Consider the following 25,250-nt stretch of genomic DNA (forward strand, 5'->3'; position numbering starts at 1 on the left):
CAACTCCAGTTTTGCTGTAACCTTTCTATCATCTTCCCCACTCCCAGCTTCTTCCCCTTTGGTCTTTCCAAAACAATGCTGCAGAGTCTTTTCCTCTTCTGTCACAAATGTAGAATGTATGTGTATTACAGTGCACTTAGTATGATTATTCTGTTGGCCTTGTGAAAGGCCATTAGAGCTACCATGAGGGAGAGACAGGGATTGCTGTCTGTGGCGTTTGATCACTCCTCACCTAGCCTGAAAGGTAATGCAAAGAGCATTGGTTAGGATATTTTGTCAAAAATTGAAAACAGCATGTCTTTTGTTTTAGTTATGCCCAATAAAATTAGCATGGATTATCTTTGTTATGTAGGCAATAGCTGAAATGTTCTGATCTGAGAGCTGCTGAATACCCAGTAGTTATGGGTAGCAGGGGACGGGGGCTCAGGACTTCTTAAAAGTACCCCCCTCTAAGTTCCTCTCTAGAGGATTCCAAGTTTTACAATGTTGATCCTAAATTTTGAGCATCCTCTTCAGTTTCCTGATTCTCCTTAATAGGACTAGCCTCTCTTTGAAGCTGAAGTGGGTTGAAAGGCAACTGTTAAGTCTGTGGCCTGATTGGAATTGGAAATGCCTGATTTACCTGAGGGATTTTGCACAGTGTAAGCTTAGCTAAAGCTGGGGAGTAGATCTATTTTCTTCTAATTAATGCATATTTCCACTTTATTTTATTTTTGCCCCAATAAGAGAAAGGGGTGCTCTTGGCTGAGCTCTTTGGAGTCATCAGAACCCATCCCTGCTCTGAGACTTCAAATGTAAATAGACAGGACAGAGAAGTGGAGAAGACAAAATGTTGGCTCCGCCCGGGGAGCCCACTGGCTGTCATTGCAGAATCATTTCTTCTTGGGAGCTTTCGGGAAGGATGTCATTTATTGGAAGTGATGCACGTCCACGGACTCTCTGCATCTCCTGCTTAAGTAGTTGAATTGTTCTGCAGTGGATTTAACTGCATTGCTTCCTCTTAGCTTCCTACTGCTATCCTATAGTCTGCTGGCTCACATCTGAAGAATCCTGTATTCTGATTTTCTGTGTGTCACTGTTCCACAGTCAGCTGCAGAGGATGCACCTGGAGTGCCTCTCCAGAAATTTTTGCGCTGTAAATGCATGTAATTTGGTATGAATCTGACTGATTGGTGCACTTTGCATTTCCACATGGTCCTGTACTAAGGTTCTGTACTTAGTAGGTCCCTTGTGAGAAAAGCAGGGTTTATTCTCTTAATTCCCATAGCTAAAAATGATGCCATTCTTGAAACATATTACACAATTACTACTTGCATAAGTAGCATGCATCTATCTTTGCAACTTCTGGGTCTTAATTACTCATTTAAGTGTGTGGTAGAGCCAAGAACCCCAGATTTTGTGAGGTCTTTGTTTTTTGGCCCCGTGGGATGTGGCTAGGTAAAGCAATGGCAGTGATAACATATCATGACCACAAGTACTCTGTTCTCTTAAAGCATGTTAAAGCTGTCTCTCAAAGCACTTTATTTGTGTTCTAAAATGCTTCTGTGATACAAGAACAGCAAGAATACACCTTTTAACAAAAGTTAGTATTTCTGCACTTGTCATGTTTTGCCAGTTCAGGCTCTCGGGACTTATTTTTGTAACAGCTGAGAGTTTTTCACTATTGTATCTACTTGCAAATGGGGGTCCTGTAGTACAGGCTTTCCGCTTAAAAGGTTATCTTTACAGGTTACTGTTTCTGTGTCGTTTGAGACAGCTCTTGAGGAGCTTGGAGCAGTTTTGATGTTAGTCTTTGAACAGGATTTGAATTAGTGGTTCCAGCTAAACTGCATGCCACTAAAAATACTTTAGGCTTGGTTTTTAGCCTTTACAATACTGATGCAATCAATGATGTGGTCCTTGGGTACAACCTCACTGGTGACTCTCTTTTTGCACCTGTGACAAAAGTGGGTACTGCTGTTAACTGTGACTATGGAAGGTCATTTTCTTTATGTATGTTTTTGTTACAGAATGTTTTAATGTCTCCTTTATAAGCCAGTATGACAACTGCAAGTCAACACTGATTCCTGAAGGCACAACATGCACATTCCCACTGTGCATGTAAATTAACTTGTTAATCACATAGACTTTATTTAATTAGTAAAAATATGTAAAGGAAATCTGCCACTTGGGTAAGATTTCATATTAAGTGCAAACCAACCTCAGTTATTTACTATTGACAGTTTATTACAGCTTTACACTTAGATTTCAAAAACATGGCAGACGTTTGTCCTTTTCAGTCAGCTGCACTTAACAGGTTACTTGGGATTGTCATTTTATGTTTTTATTTCAGTGAACATTTCCTCTGGGGTAGACACCTCCCCCCTGCCCCTTCTGATGCAGCCTCAGTGGCATTTTTTAAAGCAGTGCTCAAGTCCTTCCATGGCTGTAGTTCTATACATTGCATGGGGAGTCCCCGCTTTTGAGGAACTGTGTAGTTAGAGCCTTTCCAGACTCCTGAAAGGTGGCAGGCTCACAGTATAATTTTGTGACTTTTTGTTTATTCTTACACTAGTCAAAGGACCTGCCATAGTAGGCAATAAACTGAACCAGAGTTTCATTCATCACCTCCAGTGGGACTTCACTGTAGTACCTGAAATGTTCCTGGTTTTGATCTTAGCACCTGTGTCCTTAGCAATCTTTGAGCCATCCTCCAATGGCAAGTGTAATTTTGAGTACGTGAGACAATTGTGAGTATATCTCATTTTCCATGACGCTTTGCAGCACATTGCTCTATTTGTTGGATTCTGCAACGAGTTCAAACTTGCCTAGGATATTTTTCCACGGTTTAGTCTGGGAGTTTTTCCTACAGTCCCTGTTTTATTCCTTGCCTGGCTCTGTTAGTGAACTTGAACCTTCCTCTACATTGTTATTACAATGGAATGTAGAACTACACTCATTCTTATCTGAGTTTATTGAAGTTTCTTCAAAGATGAAACTGGACTGCTGTGCTGTGTTGATATAGCAGAAGCCCTGTACTCAAGCAAAACTTGAAGGGCTGACAAGCATGACAACAGCAGTGTAATAGGAAATTGTAAGAGGACATTATTTTCTTTATGTAACAAATTGCTATTATGTTTCAGTATAAAGATTTCCAATGTGAGTCTATAGAGCAGAGTAAGATCATTTATGAAGAATATTTTGTCCTTTTTTTTTTTAACAGTAGCTACAAATAGGTTATGCCCTATTGAACAGTAGTCTTCAGTATTTTGATAATCTATTCAAAGTGCATCTCTGGTGTTACCTCACCCACTTATCTAATTTAAATCTCTAACACTATTTGGGAGAAGAGCTATATGGTAGCAGAAAGTGCAAAAATCCATCAAGACTGGCTGTGTATCAAGGGGAAGTTACTTGATCTAAATACCTTGCATATCTCCTTGTATAATGAATAGACATTATATACACCATAAAGGTCTACATCCTAATGTTTCTTTCAGTGCCACGTATATTGTGCTCACTTTGTACAAATCAAATAAATGTGGTTTTTACTTAGACCATCAAAGAGTCTATCAATTTCTTCTGCCTTCCAGGACAGAATTAATCTCAAATCATGGAGAATGGCTAAATTATAGCCAAGCAGAATTTGGACTGCTGTGCTCAATAACACTGTCTGTATATGCTCCAAAGAAACAGAACTGGAATTTTAAGTGTTGCCTGCTGCTGAATTACATGTAAAGACATCATGGTCAGAAGGAGGGCCTCGAACTCCAGATGCCTGAACAGAAAATAAAGACCACTAATTTCAAAATAAGTTGGTTTTGTTTTGTTTTAAATTGCAGAATGTGAAGTTTTCCACTATAACAAGTATAAATTCTAGTATTCTTTGCAATCACAGTAGTGAATCTTGGCTGGCTAATTAATATGACATTGCTGGTTTTTTGCATCCCTAAAGGTGATGAAGTTGGCCACATGGACTGCCATGCTAAAAAATGTAAACAGCAAGGCTGACTGTGCCATTTGCAGAGTAAAAATGTTAGAGCCCGAGTAAGACCTTTTTTCCAAATAGATTATTATAAATAAAATTGATTTGATAACTAAAGCAGAAGGTGCAGTGGCCAAAATATAGCTGATGAATAATTTGCACAGTTATGTTCACCGTTGCTCATAGAAAAACACCTGGGTTTATAAACTGATAAATACTCCTTAAAACTCTTTATGTAAAGGTAAATCATTCTTATGTGGTGAACAATTTCTGTGTAAAAACCCCCAAGATAAAATCCCCCATCTTTCTTCCAGTATTGTGTGGTGGATAAGACACTTATGCTTGGATGAAAATATCACTATAATCTGAATCCTGAAGATTATCTATTTGCAGTACTGAACATCTATCTGGATATATTAAATATTTTCTTGCTTATAGTCCATTTATCTGGATATTCATGCAAATGACCTAAAAGAAAAAATATATGCAAAACACCTTCTCAAGTTTGTATTTCACTGCAGAAAGGATTTCTGTAAAGATCAAGACCTGCATAATTTTAAAATAACACCATCCTGTTAACAATTAGCTTTAACATTTCGTTGGTGAGATGTAACCTTAAGTATCTATGAAGAGTTGAGGAAAAAAGGGCTTTGCAGTTAAGTTAGGAAACATTTTTTCTTTACTCCAGTATTGCATTTTTAGTAATTTTTTATGAACTACTTGGATTGTTTTATGGTGTTACATATTTGGAAAATTGTACAAATTCTATACTTGCCTATTTTTGAAGTGGAATGAAAGTGTATCATTGCAGAAAGTCAAGCCTTCATTCACTTCTTTGCCCTCATACAAAGACTGACAGCAAACACAGCTTTATGCTGTATTTACAGGGGATCCATCTCCTCCTTTTCATGCACATCTTGTGCTTTACTCTTCAGTTAAAAGGACGAGATGGTAAAAATGACACTCGGTTTTACATCGTCACTGGCTTCTCTACATCTCTCAGCTTTCTATATCTGGCTGATCTATAGAAGAGTAAAAAGGACAATAATCAGTATATTGTCTAATTCTTGAGTAGATTGTCTAGACAATTTTTAGTAAAGAAACTAGCTATCATTACACCCATGTTTGGCTTCCATTCTTACCAGCCTCCGTGAGTATTGCAGTGGGATGCCCTGTGTATGCTGGGAGAGGGGAAGAGAAGGAGGAGAAGGTAATAGTGAAATTGGCCTTGATAAACAGATCTCTAAAACTGGGCTGTGGGGGTGTCTGATATTGAAGCATGTTGTGATTTTAAACACCTCAGAAAGTATGTTTTAAATTTGTCTATCTATTAGTATGTTCTAGCTGCCATAAACCCCCAAATCTCTCTTGTGATACTCACAATCTTAGTAAAACTCAGTACTTGCTAACTGCAGCATATGCAGTGACACCACAGCAGCAGGTGATGGAAAGTGCCTTGCAGTGACTAATCCAACTTTGTACATTAGATTTTAGAAGCTCTCCAGCATCTTGTCATGCTTCTTGGAGGAAGCTAATTAAATTACTGTAACAATGAACAGAATAGTTTAGTGCCTGTTAACATAACAGAGGTGGTCTGGAATTTCCTGGTAACAACGGAGACTGGATATTAAGTGGAAATTAAGTAACACTAACAGGATCTTTCTCAAAAATTAGTCCCCCCACTCTCTTTAGCACCACTATTTGTAATGACAAGGCATTACTCTACAACAAACAAGTGCACAATACAGCTATAGCAATTAAGACAAAATTGTCTATTTTAAATTTTGTTTTCAAAGCTTAGTGAACATACGTACCTTATATTTACAAATAAAAACATTCAACTTACTATATGGTCCCCAGCTAATCTGGCACAGGACTGAACATATTCTAAAAATGTCCATCATCAGTCTTAAGAATCTGCTACAGTAAGTCTAAGATGTAATGAGACAGATGGAATTAGTTTAAGTAATAAATGTTTAATCAAAGAATTTTACATATTATTAACAGCATTCATTTGGCCAAACATCTACATGGTTGTAGTATCCTACTTGTATATAAAGTGGGAATGTATCAAGTATAGACTATGAAAGTGCAAATAACAATTCAAGGTTAGAGTAATTTTTTTACATTATAAAATTAACAGGTTTACAAAATAGTCTTGCCAAACTTTATTTTTGAATTGTAAAGTCAATGACTATGGTGTTAAAATAAGTACCAAGAAAATACAAATTTAATAGGCTAATTTCATGCTTCTAAGAGTAACACGGAAACAATGTACTGCACAACCTAACCAAATTACAAAAAACCAGAACCCACAAACTTCACTATCTTCACAGAGAGCACTCTAACATATCTTACTGTAACTTTGCAAGACATCTCAATGCAATACACAATCTTTTTGTGAGAATCTTTCTATTCAGAAATTACAGTTCAAGGAAGCTATGTGAGTTGAACAACTTTCAGACCAATTCATGATGGTAGTTCATGAAGAACTGTTTTAGTTGAAGGATTTTATACCATAGAACAATTTAAAATAGGTATTCTTCAAAGATGTCCAAAGGTTCATGATTATGGCAGGAGTAGGGCAGTTAGAGGACAAGTTGGAAAATGATTGGAGACTATTCTATTCCATTCTCTCTAAAGATGCCTGCAAAATGAACCAGGGTTTTATGGGGTAAGGGTTAAATATTCTTATTTCATTTTTTACTAATATGAACCTTGTGACTGCAAGGTTCAAAAGCTGCATTTGCATGAATTAGTTACCGAAACACTCACTTGAACTCACAGTAATCAATACATAAACTTTGCTATCATGACACTTGCCTATACACACTCAGTAGTAATAAACTTTTATATCATATCAACAAATCTCTGGTAACAATTAAGCAAAACTTAAAATGGAGTGTATGTAATTTGCTCGTGTTATGAGAAGTTTTGATTATATGTAATTAAAACAGCCATTTCAACAACTTACTCTAGTTGTAATTACATACTGTACCATTGTATCTCACTAACTGTAGATTGATGCTTTTAAGCAAATCTAAAACCAGTATATTTTTTTCACGGTACAACAACTAGGAAAAGGGGTTTTTGTGTTGTTTTTTTTTTTAATATTTTTTTTTTTTACACTAAACAGTAATCACACAGCAAATGAATATTGTGCAATTGAACAAATACCTAGCAGTGTTTTGTTTATGCAAAAACACTGACTGAACATTTATTTATTTACTGTAAAGGCAAGGCCATGGGTGGTTTTATGGAGGTCTTTGCAATTAATAGCATAGTTACTCCAGAACAGACACTGAATTTGAATTACTTGTTTAACTGTGGCAACTATTGAGTTGGGTTAGGCAAAGGCACCGTAACATGTTGAGCAGAATGTGTTATCCGAACTTCAATTGTGGGACTGGCTAACATATGAAAATTCTGTATTCCTATATTTTTATAAAATGTTATCATTAAAAGTAATTGCACTACTAGTGCATAGAATGCTTTGTAGAATTATGAAAACAAAGAACTATGATTGCACTTCCATTAAAGTGTCTCTTAAAATACAGCATAGCTGTTGCTAACTCACTGTATTTTAATATTTAAAATAACTGTTTAACAGCAGCATTAGGTTTTATTAACTTAAGATACAGGCTACATTTAATTAAATGCAGTCACCATGGCAACACATGCCAGTTAAATTTAGAGAAGCAATGCTACCCAGTGGTTTCTTTCACTGCTAAGAATTGTGGGGTTAGTCTGATAGAGTAACACTGCACTGTTTCGTTAGGCTACCGCCAGCTAACTATTCACAGTTTGGCACATTTGGACTGTAAATAGACATGAAAAAATCTTTGATTTTAATGGGAAAGAATATCCCCTAAAACTTGTTCCTGGAGCAGTACTAAAGAGAAGCATTAAATACCTCCGTTCACACTGCTAACGAAAAATGAGTAAGAAAAAGTTATGGAAAACTAAAACAAAATGCAAATGAATTGCTAAATGTTATTTTGGTGAAAGAATGAGTTCTAAAAAATGGAATAAACTATTTTTTAGGAAAACCAACCAAAATAATCAGTGTAAGCCTTTAATCCGTACTTTCAAGTTAAGGATCGTCAACCTAAGGCTAAACAGATGCTGCATTGTATTAGGAATGTGGAATACAACCTACTTATTCCTTTTTCTTGAGAGCAAAAAGGCAAGTACTACCTAATTAAATGCAAAGGATATTCCTTGAAAGGTTCACATTATTATAAAGAACTACAATTCAAGAGAACTCCTAAATATCCGTTGTTACGTCAGTGGTTACAACTGAGCTGTAATTATGTGGATCAAAGCCTCCATAATGCTGACTCCACATAATGTACCATCTGTCACTGCCATTCATTTACTCCAGATTTAGTTTTTATTCATACCAGATGCACATGTTCAATCCATTCACTTGAGGTTTGAGGAGTCTGACTTGAAGTATCTCCTGACGCATCCAGGGTGCTTGTTACCTCCCTGCTATGATCACCACTTTGTGATACTGTTTCACCTGGAAGAACGTTTTCTTCAGAAGTGCTTTCCTCTGTTTGGGTTCCTCTGCCTTCGTTTTTGAGTGCATCCTCAAATAGTGCATGCTCCTCCTGAGGTGCCAGCCCTGTGTCTGTAAGATTTGGTTGCCCTGCTGACCCATCTTCAGTACTGGGTTGCTGTGAATCCTCATCTGTTTCTGTACTTGTTGAGGGGATCAGAGCAATACTCTGTGGGTTCATGTCATGAAACCAGGCCATAATATTTCCAAGTAGATTTTCATTGGTATTGGGATCTTGACTGCTGGAATCAGCGTCACTAGATGTTGAGTATAATCCGCTTCTTGTATCGCTGCAGGGGTGTGAATGGAGACGATCAGCTGAAAAGGGATCATTGCCTGCACCTAGTCTCATCAGACTGTCACCAAGTTCTAACAGCTCAGAGCTGCTCAAAGCGCCTCTTGGATTATCTATACTTATGGGAGCAGAGTCCAATCTTGTAGGCAAAGAGGTACCTATTGCTCCTAAAGATGCCTCATTATTTAGAAAGTCTCTAGTTTCTTCATCTATGGCCAAGCCTGATTCTTGTAATGATAACTGAATAGCTAGCAGGATGTTTGGGTCATCTTCGTCCAAAGAACTCAGAGCCTGTGGAAATACATAAGGTTGCTTTCAGAATAAAACTTTCATCTTGTTACATATTTTGGATTAAAAGTAATTTGGTCTCAAATCTGAAATTAATTCATTATTTCTACATGTCATTTATCAGAATCAATTTTTACTGACAGAGTTGACAACAGAATTTAAAAGGTGACTATTGTTACATTAGTGATTGTATAGCAGTTCTTACCAGTGTGAACGTATAATTTGTTGTCCTAGATTTTCCCTTTCTCATTGAAGAATTAAGAAAATTTGCAGAGACAATGACACAGAAAAGCAGAGCAGAGAAAGGCAAGCAAAGCAAAGAGAATGGAAAAGAGATTAGGGGAGGTACCTGAAGAGAATCCTGGTTTTCAGAGCGACTGACAGGGGTATAGTCATGAAGCGAAGAGCTGTGCAGAATACCCATAGAAGCTGAACTCACCATGGAGGTGCCGTGTCTTCTACTACTGCCACCTTCCTGAGTGTCTGTTGGGCAATTGAAACAAAAACGATTGATCAACCAGTGAGGAAGCCTTCTCCACTGTTATTTACTGACAGAATCTCTTCCTTCCTTCTGGATTCCAGCTGTGTAATTTTACTCCTTTATTCACTCTGAACTAAATAATCCAAAACACTCCTTCCACACCAACTCTTACACAGTGACAAAACACTAGTCCCACTGTTTTAGGAGTGACTGCCTGGCTCATTTGTGCCTTTCTGCTCTCAATACCCTTCTCTTTGAAAGGATGGGGTATGTCATCACGAGCATGAGCACGCTGGCAGGAGGGGCAAAGTGCTTCTAAGGCATATACATGATTTATGGAAAGTCCTGAAAAATACTGCACATGGACACAATATAGGATGCTTTACAGGTGGATTACAACCAAAGTTTACCCATTTCTCTGTTCTTTCAAAGACAACAACTCAGCTGTAATGTTAACGTTACATTAATTTTTACCATAACATTGCAGCACAATTAAGAGTAGAGTCATTAATGTATACCTCAGCAATCACTGACATTGCTGTTTCCTTAAAACAACCAACAAAAAAATAGAAGGAAAACGCCGTTTCCAGAAAAACCGCTCTTTAATAAAAATAAATGTAACTCTTTTGACTTTGGAAAATGGAATTTTCCACTTCCAAAATTGAAATGAAATAAGGTGAGACAAACCAATTCTCTCTTGCGTGCTTTAACAGTATGCACTGGTCATCACCACAATATCCAAGTGTTCAGTCAAAGTCCAGTTCTCAAACAGGATGGTTTTGCATTTTACTCGTAATAGGGAAGGAGCAAAGCTCACCAAAATTCTTTTTATGTTTCTAAAATAAAAAATGCATTTGTTTATTTCTCCTCAGAAAAGGATTTCTCCTTTTGTTTTTAAAGCACAAGCTATGTATAGGACTTAGGTTCATGAGACACAGCAATGAGAGTTTGTGCAGCATGGCTTAGAGACCGAGCACACAACTGGCAGCTCTGAAGAAACAGCATCACAGCATGATTTGGATTCGAGCTATTTTTGTACCTTTGCTAAAGCTCCTGGCAGAATGGAGACAGCCCAGACAGCCAAGTTACAGTGACCTTAAGGGACTGCGCTACCAGTCGTAGCACTGCTTAGATGAGCAGCATGCTGGAAGTTGTCGCCCATGCCAAGTTGTTTCCTGGCTGTCTGCCAGTACAGGAGTTTCTGAGCAGGGTTTTGGAATACAGCTTTATGACTATCTTCCAGCAGGCCTGTAGCAGCGGATCCCTCTTCTACACTCTTTATGCACAACTGGCCCTTTTCATTTGCATAAAAGAGCTGGTATATACATAAGACTGTCATACGAAGTAAGTGCCCTTCAAAATTTCTTCAGAAAAGCAAACCTGCTCTAAATAGCTGAGGAGTTGCTAGTGGGAAGATCAATGCATTTCTCTTTAAAAAGAGGAACAGCCACAATGAAGTCAGGAACACTTCTAAGATCACATACAAAAATACAAAAATAAGCCTTTATGTTGTATCCTGGAAAATACAGCAATGTATTTGAAACTTCTTTAAAGTGTATCTGCAGAAGAACAAACACTGTGGTCACTACTAGCAATTTCTGAAGTAGGAAGACAAAAAAAGCCAGCCCCAGGCAGGAACATACCTAATGTACTCTCACTGGGGTCATCAGGATCTGGAGTATTACTCAGCAGACTGTGCATGTCTCCACGTCGACGCTGCCTGTGCCTCCTCCGATACTGAAATTCAGCATATTCCTGCATAAACCAAAGGTAACAAAATACAGGGCAGCATGCAGTAATATTTTTCTGATGTAACGAGCACCACATTTTCATAAAAAAATGTGTGATTTTATATGTTTATTATAAAATCACCTGTTTTCAGAAAAATAAATTGCAAGTTATATCATGCAGTGCTTAACATAAATAATAAAAAAAAATTTCAAAGGTAATCCTAAATCTATAAAATAATGAATTAGCAAAGAAAAATACTTGACGTATTACTGACATTTTAATACTTGCAATCTCCCTTTTTAAAGAATTCCAAGTACACTTTTTTATAAAAGCTTTGATGCCAAACTTTATATACACACACATCGACACACTTTTTAATAAATATATACCTAGTGATTTTAGAACATAAACACAATTAATGTGAATTAGACCAATAGATTTCTCAGAGTCCCTGTTGCCACCAATGGCCAGCAGAAAATAACCTTTGAAAGGCTACAGAAAGCTGGCTAACATACACCGGGACTTGTTTCACTTTTCCCAGCTTCCAGGACACTATGGCTCAGAAACTTCTTAAGCTACAGCTGATACTCTTCTACTGAACACTCTTTGACGGATTTTTACTCCATGAATTACACATCTCCTCTATTTTTACCTAACTTGAGCTGACAAGCCATACCATATGGACTTGAACTCCTGCAGCCTGTAATTTCTCATGTTGTGTGTATTTACCAGAAAGAGTTTATATAACATTTATGGAAAAGACTCTTTCAGCCACATCAAGCTAACATCCCAAGGGTTAATTATCTTAATATTTGGAAATAAATGCTTTGATTTCCACACCTTTCCTAATATTAAGAGACTAATTCTTTGCTTGAAGGCAAAAATTCCAGATATGCTTTCTGGTTAGTACAGTTGACACTGAACCTGACTCTCTGTAGGTAAGATCTCAGTTATGCATTTACACAAGGCAATAAGAATATACACACAGGTACTAGCTCTTCTCTTTGGAAAAGAATGTTGCTATTTTCTTCCCTAAGCCCCAGGTTGGGAAATCTGTAATCCAAAGGCTTCATTTAGCCAAATGACTTGGGAAAGATAACATTACCATCAGCTTTCTTTTCGTACATTAACTCTTCATCCTAGAATATTTCAACATCTGAAGTAGCTAAAATTTAAATCCAGAAGTGTCATTTCTCTTACACAATGACCTTATTAATTTTGATGGTATTATGATAGTATGTTGTCTTTCCATGAAGTGTTTCAGCCCAAGTTCTTATGCATAATAACATGCAAACCAAAAAAGAATAGTCACAAAATGATCAGTGTGGGCAGATTTTTAGCTATGTAAGGCCCATGAAAATTGTAAGAACATAAAAATAGCTGTATTGGATCAGACAAAAGGCCCATTTAGCCCAATATTCTGTCTTCAACAGTAGTTAGTAGCAGATGCTTGTTAGCCTATGGAACAGCATAAAAACTAGGGCAAACATGAAGTGATTCTTCTCTAAAATACTTTTCCAGCTCTTAGGAAGCTCAGGGATTTCCTAAATGGAAGGCGGTGCCCCAAACAACAGAAAATCTAATCCTGATATGAAACAATATAACTGCATTATTTTAAAAACATATAATTATATAACTATGAATTGGGTAAGGAATAATGAGAAGTGATCACTGAACACTTAAGATTTATTAGTGATGTCAGAACTTTTATCTGTTTGCAATAAAATCATAGATTTTACTGATAGCCATTTAACTTTTGGTTGCTTTTTAACCTTTAGAAAGATATCTTGATTACTACCGACCAAATTTTATTTCTGATTACTTGGAACAATTTTATACATGTGAACAAAAGGATTTTTAATTTTATTGGGTAGGAACATCATGGTTTCACACAACGGTCTACAACAAGCAGTGTTCCTTGCTAAAACCAGTAAGATTTTGTTTTCTGTAATAATCTGGTATACACAGACATTCTACTACTTCTCAGTAGAAGTATAGCTCTATGTCAAAAATTTTGTAGTTAAATTCACTAAAATAAACAAAGATGACTTAATAATTCTACAAAATTCCTTTAGCATAGGTGGTTGCAAGTATCCTTGATAGCTAAATAGCAAAGAAACCAACTTGCATCATACAGTGCCACACTTAGGCAAATCACAAAAACTCATAAGCAATCATCTAAGCACGACTGCAATGGCACCTACTGCTAAACAGCTTATCAACATATTTCTTATCAGCTTTTTCTCATAACCAGTTCCACTGATGATACAGCAACATCACAATGAGTTTGATATTATCAAATGTGGAATTATTCCAAAAGAAAGGACTAGAGGAACTAGACAGGAGAAGCAAGTTGATCTTTTGTAGAGGAGCAAGCTATTTTCTCACCAGCGTGATGCTCACCAACGACAATAGCAAAGGAAATATATAGAAAAAGTACATGGAGTTTTCCAGGATGCTTTAAAATGACTAGCTAGAAAGAAAAGAGCACCAAGGAAATATTGAAATGAAGTTTCCTTCCAAATAGAATGCTTTAATCTAATGTTCTCAAAGTATGAAATAAAAATTAAGATGATAAGGAAAAGCTTTATAGGAAGCTTCTCATATTTTAGTGCAGAGTCTTGAAAATTATTTACTCTTTCCCATATATAGGTAGTGGAATATTCACTTTAAAAATTATAATTTTCATTCTTGGTTAAGTAGCAGAAGTTCATCTCATTTGAGTATGCAATTTCCATCCTGCTCCAACACATAAAAAGAAACAACTCAAACAGTTAACAATACTTAGGTGTATGCCTGTATGTTTTTGTTGGATTGTTACAGAAGGATGGAAATTTCTTAGACTTTTTGTTAAATTCTGCTGAACTGATGTTGCATTCAAAAGTAATCTACACAATTTCATATATTTATTACTTGAAGGTTCCCCAGCACACAGACACCAGTTTATACACTGTTTTAAACTGGTTATGTACTTGGAAAATTATGAATACAACATAGCTTGCCTAATGCCACCTTAAATAACTATAGCCATGTTAGAGGCATTGTTTAGAGTCATTGCATGATTAGCTATGCATATATTTCCTTCTATTGTGAAATAAATAAAATGGTAAGCTTAAACCAACTTGAAATGCTTTGAATCAAAATAAGGAAGCTCTTCATGCAGATTGCGATCATACCTGTGTTTCTAGAATATGCAGAACTAAGTTAAAAAAAGAAAAAGGAATAGTTTACCTCCGGGGATGCAAATCCTAAATATTCCCAATCCCACGTTCCACCAGCAAAGCTATAAAATGAAGAGATACACCATAAAGTTTAGAAGTAGAACAAAGTATGAACCTCAAGAGCTTCAAAACCTATCAACTTCTAAAAACTAGGCAATTGTAACTCTTTAAACTTAACAAGTCTTCTGCTTTAATTCTTACCTCAAAATTCATTTAGAAAACCATACAATTAAACTGTTGACTATTCCAGAACTGCTCAATATTTTTAGCAAATACTTACAGATTTTTTGGAGTGTACCAGGTATTTAGTGACAATCTTGAAGGAAGAAAGTGAAATGGAAGCCATAACATCTAATCATTAATATACTACAAATGGGGAAGCAATTTAGGTTGCAACATACAGAGCAGTGATTCTCAAACACATTTTTCCTCAGTGAAAAGTTGTAATTCCACAAGGATCAAATGTCCAAGAAAATGTCACCATCTGGTGATTTACAACCACCACTGTTTATCAGCTCCACTTTACCTCACTGTCATAGAATGACAGTGGATTCACCCACTGTGGCAGCTATCAATGAACTTTTTTGACTTGCACAGAATTTTGTTTGGATTACCTGCGCCTGGGTGCTTCTGGTGAGTCTGCAGGAGCAACACCACGGGCCACAGAGGCCAGGAACTCTTGCCGCTTCTGCTGCACAAGACAAGCTGCACGGATGATTTTATGGCGAGGAGTCCGAAGGTAAGGCCTGTTCACTTTCTGTGCAAGGTCTTCAGTGACCATTTCTAGGTCTGTCTGCAATAGTTAATAAATACAGAATAATTTTACAGTGAAATGAAAATCAGGCAGAGCTCTGCACCATAAATACTGAGCAGAATGATGTAAGTTTTCCTGGAAATACAATTTAAAATACCAAAATACTCTAAAATGTCTGCCCTTCTAGCCTACCCATTTACTGACCTACATGCTGTCCTCCAGCCTGGAGCAGGGATTCCCTGCACTTACACATATTGAACATCTGCAGGGGCCCTAAAGGAAAGGAAAGGAGGCAGCAGCCCCTGTCGCTGATGCCACCACCACCCAGGTACTCCCCCAGTTTTGTCCCCACCTACTTGTTAGACACATTAATAGGGAAAGACAGGAAAGAGGAGCTAGAGAAGGAGATGAAGACTGAAGATAAAATACCATCTTCAGAAAAGCAGGTTAACAGTAAATAGTTTTCTTTTTTCCCCTTATACCTGTCCTTATCCCTTTCACTCTGCAGCAAAATGTTGTTTTTCATTCATTCTAAAATGGAACTAAAAGCTACTGTGTCACAGAGTAATAAAAAATGCATTAATTCTCCAACTTGGTTACAAATACAAAACAGGTGTATCAGTTTTACACTACAAAACCAGCAAAAAGACACTGCTAACTAATATTACAAAAAAAGAGTAACATCAGAAAAGCAAGATATAGGCATGTATTACCTGCATAAGTTCAAATATTTCCTTCTTTGTGCTTTTAGGCTCCAAAAAGAATCCATATGGATAAGAACACTTCAGAATGCGGCGAGTTTTTAGAAGCTCTTGTACTGCATCTTCAATGAATGTGGTATCAGGACAACCTCCCTCAGCTGTAAGATGAAACAAGCATTGTGAAAATATTTTCCTGCTGATGTCAGCGTTTCTTTTACTCTAAGGGTTTTCCTCCAAAATAATAAAATTTACGTGCATGTCAGTTAAATATTTCGCAAGTGAACAGCAGCAAGTTCTCAATGACTACACAGTGTTTTTACTAAAAGAAGTAAGCACAGAATATTAGCTTCTCCCTTACTAATGCTACTTTCTCCTTGAGTCTTTGGAATAGGTAAGATTTACTGTACATTTAGCTTTCATCCAGTGCATATGAATTCTAGTACTGGAGGGATCACATCACACAGCAGACTAATATGAGCTCTATAAAAAAAAAAAAAGGTTTAGCCATAACAGAGTTGATTTGATTTAAAATCAAATTCATAGATCACAGCAAATACTTACTTCCACTGAGAGCTCTACTCAACTGCTCCATCTTTTCTTTGGCTGTTTTCAGAAGGCGCTGTTCTAACTAGAAAAAGAAAATAAATAAAATACAATAAGGTAATTATTTTGGATGACTAAAATAGAAACAAAGATCAGTAAAAATGGCTTAACCCACACCTGGTAGCTAAGTTCATGGTTCTTAAATCTTGTGTAATAGTGCATAAACCTATCAAGCTCTTGAAATCTTCTATGCTTCCTTTCAGCCTGGAAAATAATTAGGAAACAAAAGAAACCAAAATAAATTTTATGATTGAATTTAGCAATGACCATTAGATATAATTACATAACCAACTGTTTCTATTCCCACTATTCATGAAGTATTTTACACAGTGCTGATGAGTGCCATGTAAGTCAAGAGACAAAGTAATTTTTGAAATTCACAAGTCTTCAAATACTGTAACCAGAGTTGATACACTGTGTGTGCACATATTAAGCAGACCTTCCAAATGCCAAAATTAAGGCATGTCTTCTGTAGTGCACAGCAGCTAATTACAATACCAGTGTGCCCATTTTGCAAAAGGAAACCATGGCACAGAGAAGTAAAATGACTTGAGTAAAGTCAACCAGTGGTTGTTACCAAAGCCAAAACCAGAATCAAATCTTATGTTCCTATCCACAAATAAGCAGTGTTTTCTTTCTGTCTCTTTGATGTATTTAAGGTTGTATTTTTCCATTTCGAACTCAAGTTAGGAAGATTTTTGATTAAACTTATCCTAAATAGAAAATTGCAGCCTTAGCGCTATTTTTCAAACACACACATTCATTTGTTACCTCTACTGTCATCTCCTTGGACTGTTCCTCTACATGTTGAATAACCTCATAGCGAGTGCATCTGTAATAGCCTCCAGTGGAAGAGCTGTGCTTCTTCCATTCTTCTAAGCATATCCAGCAAAAGTCATATTTGCACTTCAGAAAACAAAGGAACAAGGGGGAAAAAAAAAAAAAAAGAAGCTGATACATTGTAGATTTGCAGTTATGCATCATTATTCCTCCATGAAAAACTGAATTAACATCATTTTGAGTGTGCTTATGGTCAAAACAATTTCTGAGGAGACTCCTTCCTATTTTACCTACTACAGAAGATCTGGGTTATCAAACCATGTCAGTCGTAATTTTTCTCCCTTGGATCACATGATTGTGTTGGATCTACACATTAAGTTTTAAGTGGATGATAAATACAGCTGATCAGGCCTGGGTTTTTGTTTTAAAAAAAGAGAGTCCCATTTTTTAAGCAACACACAAACTGTTCAGGAGAAAGGGTGAATTTTTTCCTAATATCAATTAAAAAAACATGATTACTGGTATTTTTGTCATGTGATGTTCCTGATACAAAACATTAATAACAACTACTAAAGCAAGAGAGAAGAAACCAGAACATAAACTTTGAAGAGTGATTACTTCAAGGTGAGCCTTTTCTGCATCGACTAAGTGGAGAGCTTTCAAAATAGATAACACCTTAGAAGGAGATCTGACTTATCGAGGCTTTTCTGCATCAGAGAAGATCAAACTATTAAATATTCTCAACTCAACACTGAGTTCTCAGCTAGTTTATTTCAAAAGTAATTGGAAGCTATTTATGGATGGACGGGCAAAAGACTTTACGACTTGGTGAATCCTGTTTATTTTATCTGTTTTACAAATAAGCAAACCAAAATCCTGAAAAAACAAAGCAAAAATTTACATTAATTAATATGAAGCCATTAATATTATTATTGGAATTAGATAAATTAAGTCACTTTTTTCTCTCTTTGTTAAGTTTATCCTTTCCAGGAATACCTAGTCCATACCAGATGTTTTTATCAGTAGTTGTTTTACATGATCAAGGAGATGTATTACAGGAAGAAATGAAATCTAATTCTTGCATTGTACTTCTGCTAATTTTGTCTCACCAGTAATGCTGATTTTCTTCTAAAAAGCAATGCAGACTAGGGTATTTCTTCTTGTTACTGTGCTGCACCTTCTTTGTTCTTAAACGTTTTTTTGAAGCTGCTTGCTTATAGAAAATGGTGAGTGCTGAGTATGAAGTATGAGAATAATTGTGTATAAAAGTGTTGTGTGTATCACTGCATCATTTTCCTATTGTTCAAAACCACTCATATTCATTATAAGAAAAAAATCATTATAAAATATTCAAAAAATGGTATGAAACAAGCTGTTTCACAAGCAACAGAACTAATAAAGCTTGACTTCCTATTAATTTGTGTGTATATGCTCCTACTGTAATAATCTCGCCTCTCCCAAATTATTTCCCTCTGTGATCACCCCCCCATATATATCTTCTAATCTCTCACATCTCCAAAAGCCTCCTCAAAACCCCACAATTCACCCAGTGTTCCTAGACGGTCCTCCATACCTCAGTCTCATTGAACATTTGAAACCACATCATCTGTTTCTACACATCTCCCCAAACCCTGAGCTCTGTTTTATGTGTCTTTATGCTCACCTAGCCATGCAGCAGCACTGCCTAGGCACAACAAATCACATCTGCTGCCTGGCCACTGTCTGAGCCAAGCAGAAGAGGTAACAGCTGAGCAGGTAACTGCTGAGTAGGTATTTCAGCCTCTCTTTTGGTGGCAGTACAAATTAAGTCTCTGCACCATACAGCTACCAAGTTTCATGAAACTTGCAGTAATTTAATATCCATGAGCCCCCTCCTGTTCCTTCATATCTGGTTCAAAGCACCCAGAGGGTAAAAAAAATACTACAGGTAGGGGAGCGAGAGAGAGCAGGACTGCCTAACCCTTGTCTCCTTAGAAACTGGGCTCATAAAACAGTACGATGCCTGCTTAAATATAGAAATGTGATTTTATGAGTAAAGAGTATCCTCCTCTACAGCAAGGCACACGCTAGCTGCTAAGAGGCGGTCATAGCTCATCATGTAGTAGGCTTGAGCAGGCCTTACTGCAGCAAAGGCAGAAGCTCTGTCACAGACCCTTACTTCAATGGAGGAAGAGACAAGCAATGTGTCCACTGTACCTTGTGTCTGAGCCCTGCAACAAGCTTGAGGATACTCTTTCCTTTTCTTCCTCACTGGCTGAGGGGAGGCGGGTTCTATTTGCAGAGATTTCTCCACCACAAAAGGAATCTGACTGTTTTAAGGACACTTTAAGCTGTTTATAAGGTACAGCATCAAAGAAGAAAAGAAAACTGTGGCTGTCAGCCAGTACCTCAGAATGGTACTGAACTAAATTATCTACATTCAACAGTGTTTAATGGCCAAAATCTTCTCCAGCCTGAAGCCAGCAAAAGAGAGACTGAAATACCTACTCAGCAGTTACCTGCTCAGCTGTTACCATTTCTGCTTGGCCCAGACAGCGGCCAAGCAGCAGATGTGGTTTGTTAAGCCTAGGCGGTGCTGCTGCATGCTCCCCCTGAGGAGGAAGGAGCAGCAGAGACAGCTCGTGATGAACTGACCGCAACCCCCATTCCCTGTCCCCCTGTGCTGCTGGGGGGGAGGAGGGAGAGAAAACCGGGAGTGGAGTTGAGCCGGGAAGGAGGGAGGGGTGGGGGGAAGGTGTTCTAAGGTTTTAGTTTTTATTTTCTCATTACCCTACTCTGATTTGATTGGTAATAAATTAAACTAATTTCCCTGAGTCAAGCCTGTTTTGCCTGTGATGGTAATTGCTGAGTGATTTCTCCCTGTCCTTATCTCGACCCACGAGCCTTTCCTTATATTTTCTCTCCCCTATCCAACTGAGGAGGGGAGTGAGCAGCTTTCGAGCCTGCCTGGCATCCAGGGTCAATCCATCACACATACTTTTGTTCAACTGAGATGAGCTCAGTGGCAAAACCTGCAACAAACATAGCTTTTACAGTTTTTAGCACTATGGAATTTATGAGCTCCTTTAAAAATCATTTAAGAAAAAAAAAAACCCAACAAACCAGCAAACTTGGCATAAACCAAAGTGAAGGAGAATCTGTTCTCTGCTGCCACAGACAAAACCAAAGAAACGACACCAAAAAAATCCCCAACCTTCAATTCATATCACAGAGAGAATATGTGATGCTAATATAAAGAAAAGGGATCCGCATAGCGATGTAGAGAGACTAACACATTTCCAGAAAGATAAAGAGAATTACTTTCTAAATCTCTTAGCATTTTATTGGAGGCCAACTATGTCAAGTGTGTGTTACTTTCTTATTTTTAATGATGCTCCTCCAACAGCACGCTCCTCACAGAGACGTATAAGGTATTTCTGACATAAAGAAACAGTATTCTAAATATGCTGCTTTTAACTGATTTGAGAGACAAAGCATTCTCAAATGATACTGAACTCATGGCAAAAAATATTTTTTCTATTTTGGTAGCATAGTGCAAACTTGTGACTAATTTTTTGGCTGCTGTCACCAATAAGTTTCTTTTAGAATTACTCTTTGCTGCCTTTTCATTCTTACTGATTAATTCCTCTTCACAGTTTTCCATTTAAACTTCTCTGTTTTGTTGCTATGTTAGAGAAATAATGCAAAGAAAAATGTAGTAAGGCAAAATCTTCATTAGAGCTTACCATTACTTAAAATGTTTCATCTTCTGCCAACTAAAAATGTTCTTTCTCTTCCATATTATTAATGATGATTAAACTATCAATTACTTCCGTTTCCTTAAGCTTCATACTGTATTGCCAGTAATTCTTAGGTGTTTATGAAATTGCAATCATTACAATGCTCAACTGCCAGCCAAACAGATTTCACTAAATATTAAACATTTTCTAAATAACCTAAATGTAACCTGGCATTTGCAAATTATCTAATTCTTACAACAGGTTCCATTAGATCTCAGGCATGACATTCCAGAGATTTTGGACCTCTGTGCTCCTAAAACATGACATACACAACCTGAAATATGGTTTCACAAACAATTATATGAAGGGCCTTTCTTACCTTTGCACATTGCATGTGGTTGCAGCCCTCATTCTTCTGAATTGGGGATTTGCAGTTGGCGCATGGTTTCGAGTTCGTTAGTAGCCACAGGCAGTTGGCAGCATCCTCATATGCCTCACTCACTCCCACAACTTTTTGAAGGTGACAGGAGGAGATGGAGCATGCAAAACCAGAGAAGTTGAAATTATAGTTGTGTAATCTTTTGTGAAAATCAGATTAGTAAAGATTTATGTTTACATGTTTCTTGACAGACTATCATAAATCTTCACTATATATCTCTCACGTATATAAATATATACATTTTCTAATTTATACATATTTATATATTATTATTACATGTATTACTCCTATATATTTCCACACATGTATTTCTATATAAACTTATATATATTTGACACATATAATATATAAATGAAAGAATACATGTATGAGAAAAACCGGCATAGTTTGACAAAGCATGGTGTATTTTGCCTCTTTATAAAATTTTCTATGCTTTCCAGAATATTTATAACATATTATGGAAAGGCTCTGAACTGTGGTAACCAAGTTAAGTTGGTATTTATTGAAATTGCTGTTCATCTTTAATTTTTTTGTTAATGTTGACCAAGAAAATGTCTGTCCTGTGTAAACCCAATCTTTATTAGTTTTTTTCAGTAAATGTTATTTATCATTAAGCCATTCCCTACAATTCCCTTGCAATTCACCCTCAACCTTACTATTATTATCACCTGTTGGCTTGAATTAGTTTTAGAGCACACAACCAACCACATGGAACACAACTCAAACAGAAGTGCAGACTGGGTTAAAAGATTTAAAATTGTCCGGGACAAATAAAGTTATATTCAGGAATAAATCAATTAATTAATGAAACAAAGCTGTAAGAGTAAGGTAAAAGAGTTTTGTATGGCCTGACTGAACCACATGCAGATTTATGGGGAGGAATTGTTTATGAAAAACAGTCTACCATAGTGCTGCCTAATATGCAGTTGAAGTGTGAGGCAGCCCTTCATGCACGGGTTTCATTTTCTTCCCCTTTTACCCTATTTTTCAACTAATGTAGAGTTTCTACTTAATGCAAGTAAAAAATCCCTCTAAAACCAAAAGATAAAAACAACAGCAAAAAAATTAACCCCCCCCCCGGCATGTCCCTTACGTTCTTCTGGTTTCATTTCAGATATTTTCTGTAGCCAGTCCTTCCAGGTTTGGCAGTCACAAGGTTCATGTGCTTCACCAAGACATTCCCTGAAAATGAAGGTGTATATGCAATTACTTATCATTTAGAGATTTAGAATTAAAGTTAAAATAGGTTCAAGCTAAAAAACATGGAAACTTACGAAGACGCACTCAAACTTTAATTAAGTCAGGAAGATAAAAAGCCATCCAATTAACATTATTTTAAAATACTCTCAGACTACTTGCTCACAAGCACAGATGACCATTATTAAGATTAATAAAGAATTTAAATGAGACAGGAACGGAAAAGAGCTTTTAAAAATTATAATCTAAAATAAATCAGCTGGTTTGTAGTTCGTTTGAGTTATGCCCCGGTACTGTTTTAGTGCCACGAAATGTGCTAGTATAGTTTATGTGATAAAGGTAAACCAGAATAAAGAGATTATCCAAAACTTGTTAGTTTGCTATAGCTGAAATGCATTTTATGTAGAATTACTTGCACCTATTCAGTTGTAATAATTAATCTTTAACTAGATTCAGGCTTTTAATCTAGAACAAGATCCAAGCCCTTCAACACCAGCATGAAGTATTTATGGATGTTTACTCTTTCCACCAGAGTCTCTTAAATGGGGGCTTTAGCTTAGTTACATGGACACAGTGGAGAAATGAATCCCTTGAGCTTCTCTGGAAGTTACTACTAGCTTTAAGGATGGCAATCACTGCTACACAGTGGCAAATATATGGCTTCCAGATGGTGCTTCGGTGTAGATGTGTCAATATGGACTCTGGATTTGTAATGACTCCTTTTTTTTACTGGAATGGCAGCAAATAGCCTCAGACATCTGCCACATCAAACAATACAATTCAGAGGGAGTAGATTTCAGATGGGTTCAAGCTGCATCAGAGCATATGCAAGTTTTCTGCAGATCCAATGGTGAACTGCTCTCTGCAGTGCAGATTCAGAAGTTACATCAATACTCTTCTGATTGCTCTTGCCCACATCTTAAGCAGGAATGCAGGAATAAAGAAAAGGTTACAGCAACAGTTTTCAACGTTTTTCCCACTAGCTAGTCTGCTATCAAACAAGCTTAAATTCACTACACAAGGATGTCTGGTTTGGAGATACTTAAAATCCGTAGCTGGGAAAGATTGTACTGGAATAAATAACTAGTCTGTAATAAGGCAATCTCAGCCCTGGTTGAAAACTGACACCTTTCACTTCTGTGGGACAGTAGTACACTTAAATCATTGACTTCAAGAGACCCAAGACCTCTTACTCAGTATTTGTTGCCAGAAAGGACTGAAACTAGCAAAAATTAACTTTAATAAACTCAGTTTTAAGTTAAAAGCTGATTAGTCAATCTATTACTGGGAAGGGAAAGGTTGTGTCTTTGATGTTTTCAAATTTGTAAATATGTGGATTTTTAATGAAGTGCAATCATATAGGTATCATGTATCTATATCTAGATCTAAATCTATAGGATAGTCACAACAAAGTGTTAAAGAACAACTTCTCATGGAGGAAGTTCTTTCTTCAGCCCACCCCAAAACAAGGATTTTTATACTGGGATGTCATTTTACTAGAGTAAGAGCATTTTGCCTATCACTCATAAAAAATTTTATGAAACAAAGTTGTATTTTGAACAGACTCCCTGACAGCACTGAATGAAGGGAACTAATGCCAAACAGCTGTAATAATTAACAGCATTAGCCTCCCCAGACTGCCTTCCTCAATAATCAGTAGGATGATTTATCGGAAGGTGCAGTACATACTTAATAAAATTGTAGCAAGTTTCAACAAGTTAAAATTCATGGAAGGGCTAAAAGCATCATCCAAGAAGAATGCAGTTCTGGATTTTCTTTCCCCTCATAATAATATTTATATCACATAATGCATTTTGAATCAAAACAGAAAAACACTGTTGCAACATATAACTGGCTTCCCAAGTGCACCTGAAGAGATGCCTCTCCCACAGGAGAAGACTCTGAGTCTCCATCTAGGATGAAAGGAGTACTGATGATGCAAACCCAAATGTGCACTGCCTGCTACAACTGTTTTCCAGAAGTGTCTGCCTGCTACAATTCTTTGTGCTTCTGAAACAGCATGAAGGAGTTCTAATATATTGAATGTACCTGATAATACACAGGTATAGGATCTGTGCAGTTTTCATTTGTACTACATTTAAATATCTCAGAATGCTTTTTCTGAAAGGGAATAGAATTTTGTATGTCACAATAGATTACAAAGATTACACACAGATTCCATTTTGTTGAAGGTGCTGATAGTGTTGGGTAATGAAAAATGAGTAAATTCTAAGGAACTCTGTAGTTAAGAGAAACATTGCTACTTTCACATAAAAAAAAAAAAAAAGGAAATTGCTCAATAGACTCAGAGAATTTTCTTGCTTTTATGAGCAGGAAGGCTATAGATCCAAAAAAAGGAAGTGATTATCTAGGCGTTGGTTGGGGTTTTCTAATGCATAAATTCTGAAGAATCTCTTGGTAAATGCAGTTTCAGTTGCTATTACAATGCCTAAGATCTAGATTACCTGGGTAAAACTTGCAGAACTGACATAAGTATGGAACTGTGGGATTTG

The 25,250-nt window shown here is 36.8% G+C and overlaps 1 protein-coding gene across 3 annotated transcripts in view; it reads right to left on the reverse strand.

Moving 5' to 3' along the window:
* Window positions 1-5,920: 5,920 nt before the first annotated feature.
* Window positions 5,921-25,250, reverse strand: part of ANKIB1 (ankyrin repeat and IBR domain containing 1) — a 100,536-nt gene continuing 81,206 nt past the window's right edge. The window contains exons 10-20 of one of the 3 annotated variants that reach the window (XM_030008501.2): window positions 22,634-22,722; window positions 21,481-21,611; window positions 17,374-17,508; window positions 16,720-16,806; window positions 16,561-16,627; window positions 16,012-16,157; window positions 15,159-15,337; window positions 14,555-14,606; window positions 11,236-11,329; window positions 9,461-9,594; window positions 5,921-9,114 (exon numbers count right to left, since the gene is read on the reverse strand). In XM_030008501.2, coding sequence (XP_029864361.1) covers window positions 8,362-9,114; window positions 9,461-9,594; window positions 11,236-11,329; window positions 14,555-14,606; window positions 15,159-15,337; window positions 16,012-16,157; window positions 16,561-16,627; window positions 16,720-16,806; window positions 17,374-17,508; window positions 21,481-21,611; window positions 22,634-22,722 — 1,867 coding nt within the window. In that variant the 3' untranslated portion in view covers window positions 5,921-8,361. Of the gene's footprint in view, window positions 9,115-9,460; window positions 9,595-11,235; window positions 11,348-14,554; window positions 14,607-15,158; window positions 15,338-16,011; window positions 16,158-16,560; window positions 16,628-16,719; window positions 16,807-17,373; window positions 17,509-21,480; window positions 21,612-22,633; window positions 22,723-25,250 lie in introns of all 3 variants that reach the window. The other 2 variants (XM_030008502.2, XM_030008500.2) reach the window with 2 other exon arrangements.

The sequence above is a fragment of the Aquila chrysaetos genome, chromosome 3 (genome assembly GCF_900496995.4).
Source record: "Aquila chrysaetos chrysaetos chromosome 3, bAquChr1.4, whole genome shotgun sequence".
NCBI classification, from domain to species: Eukaryota; Metazoa; Chordata; class Aves; order Accipitriformes; family Accipitridae; genus Aquila; species Aquila chrysaetos.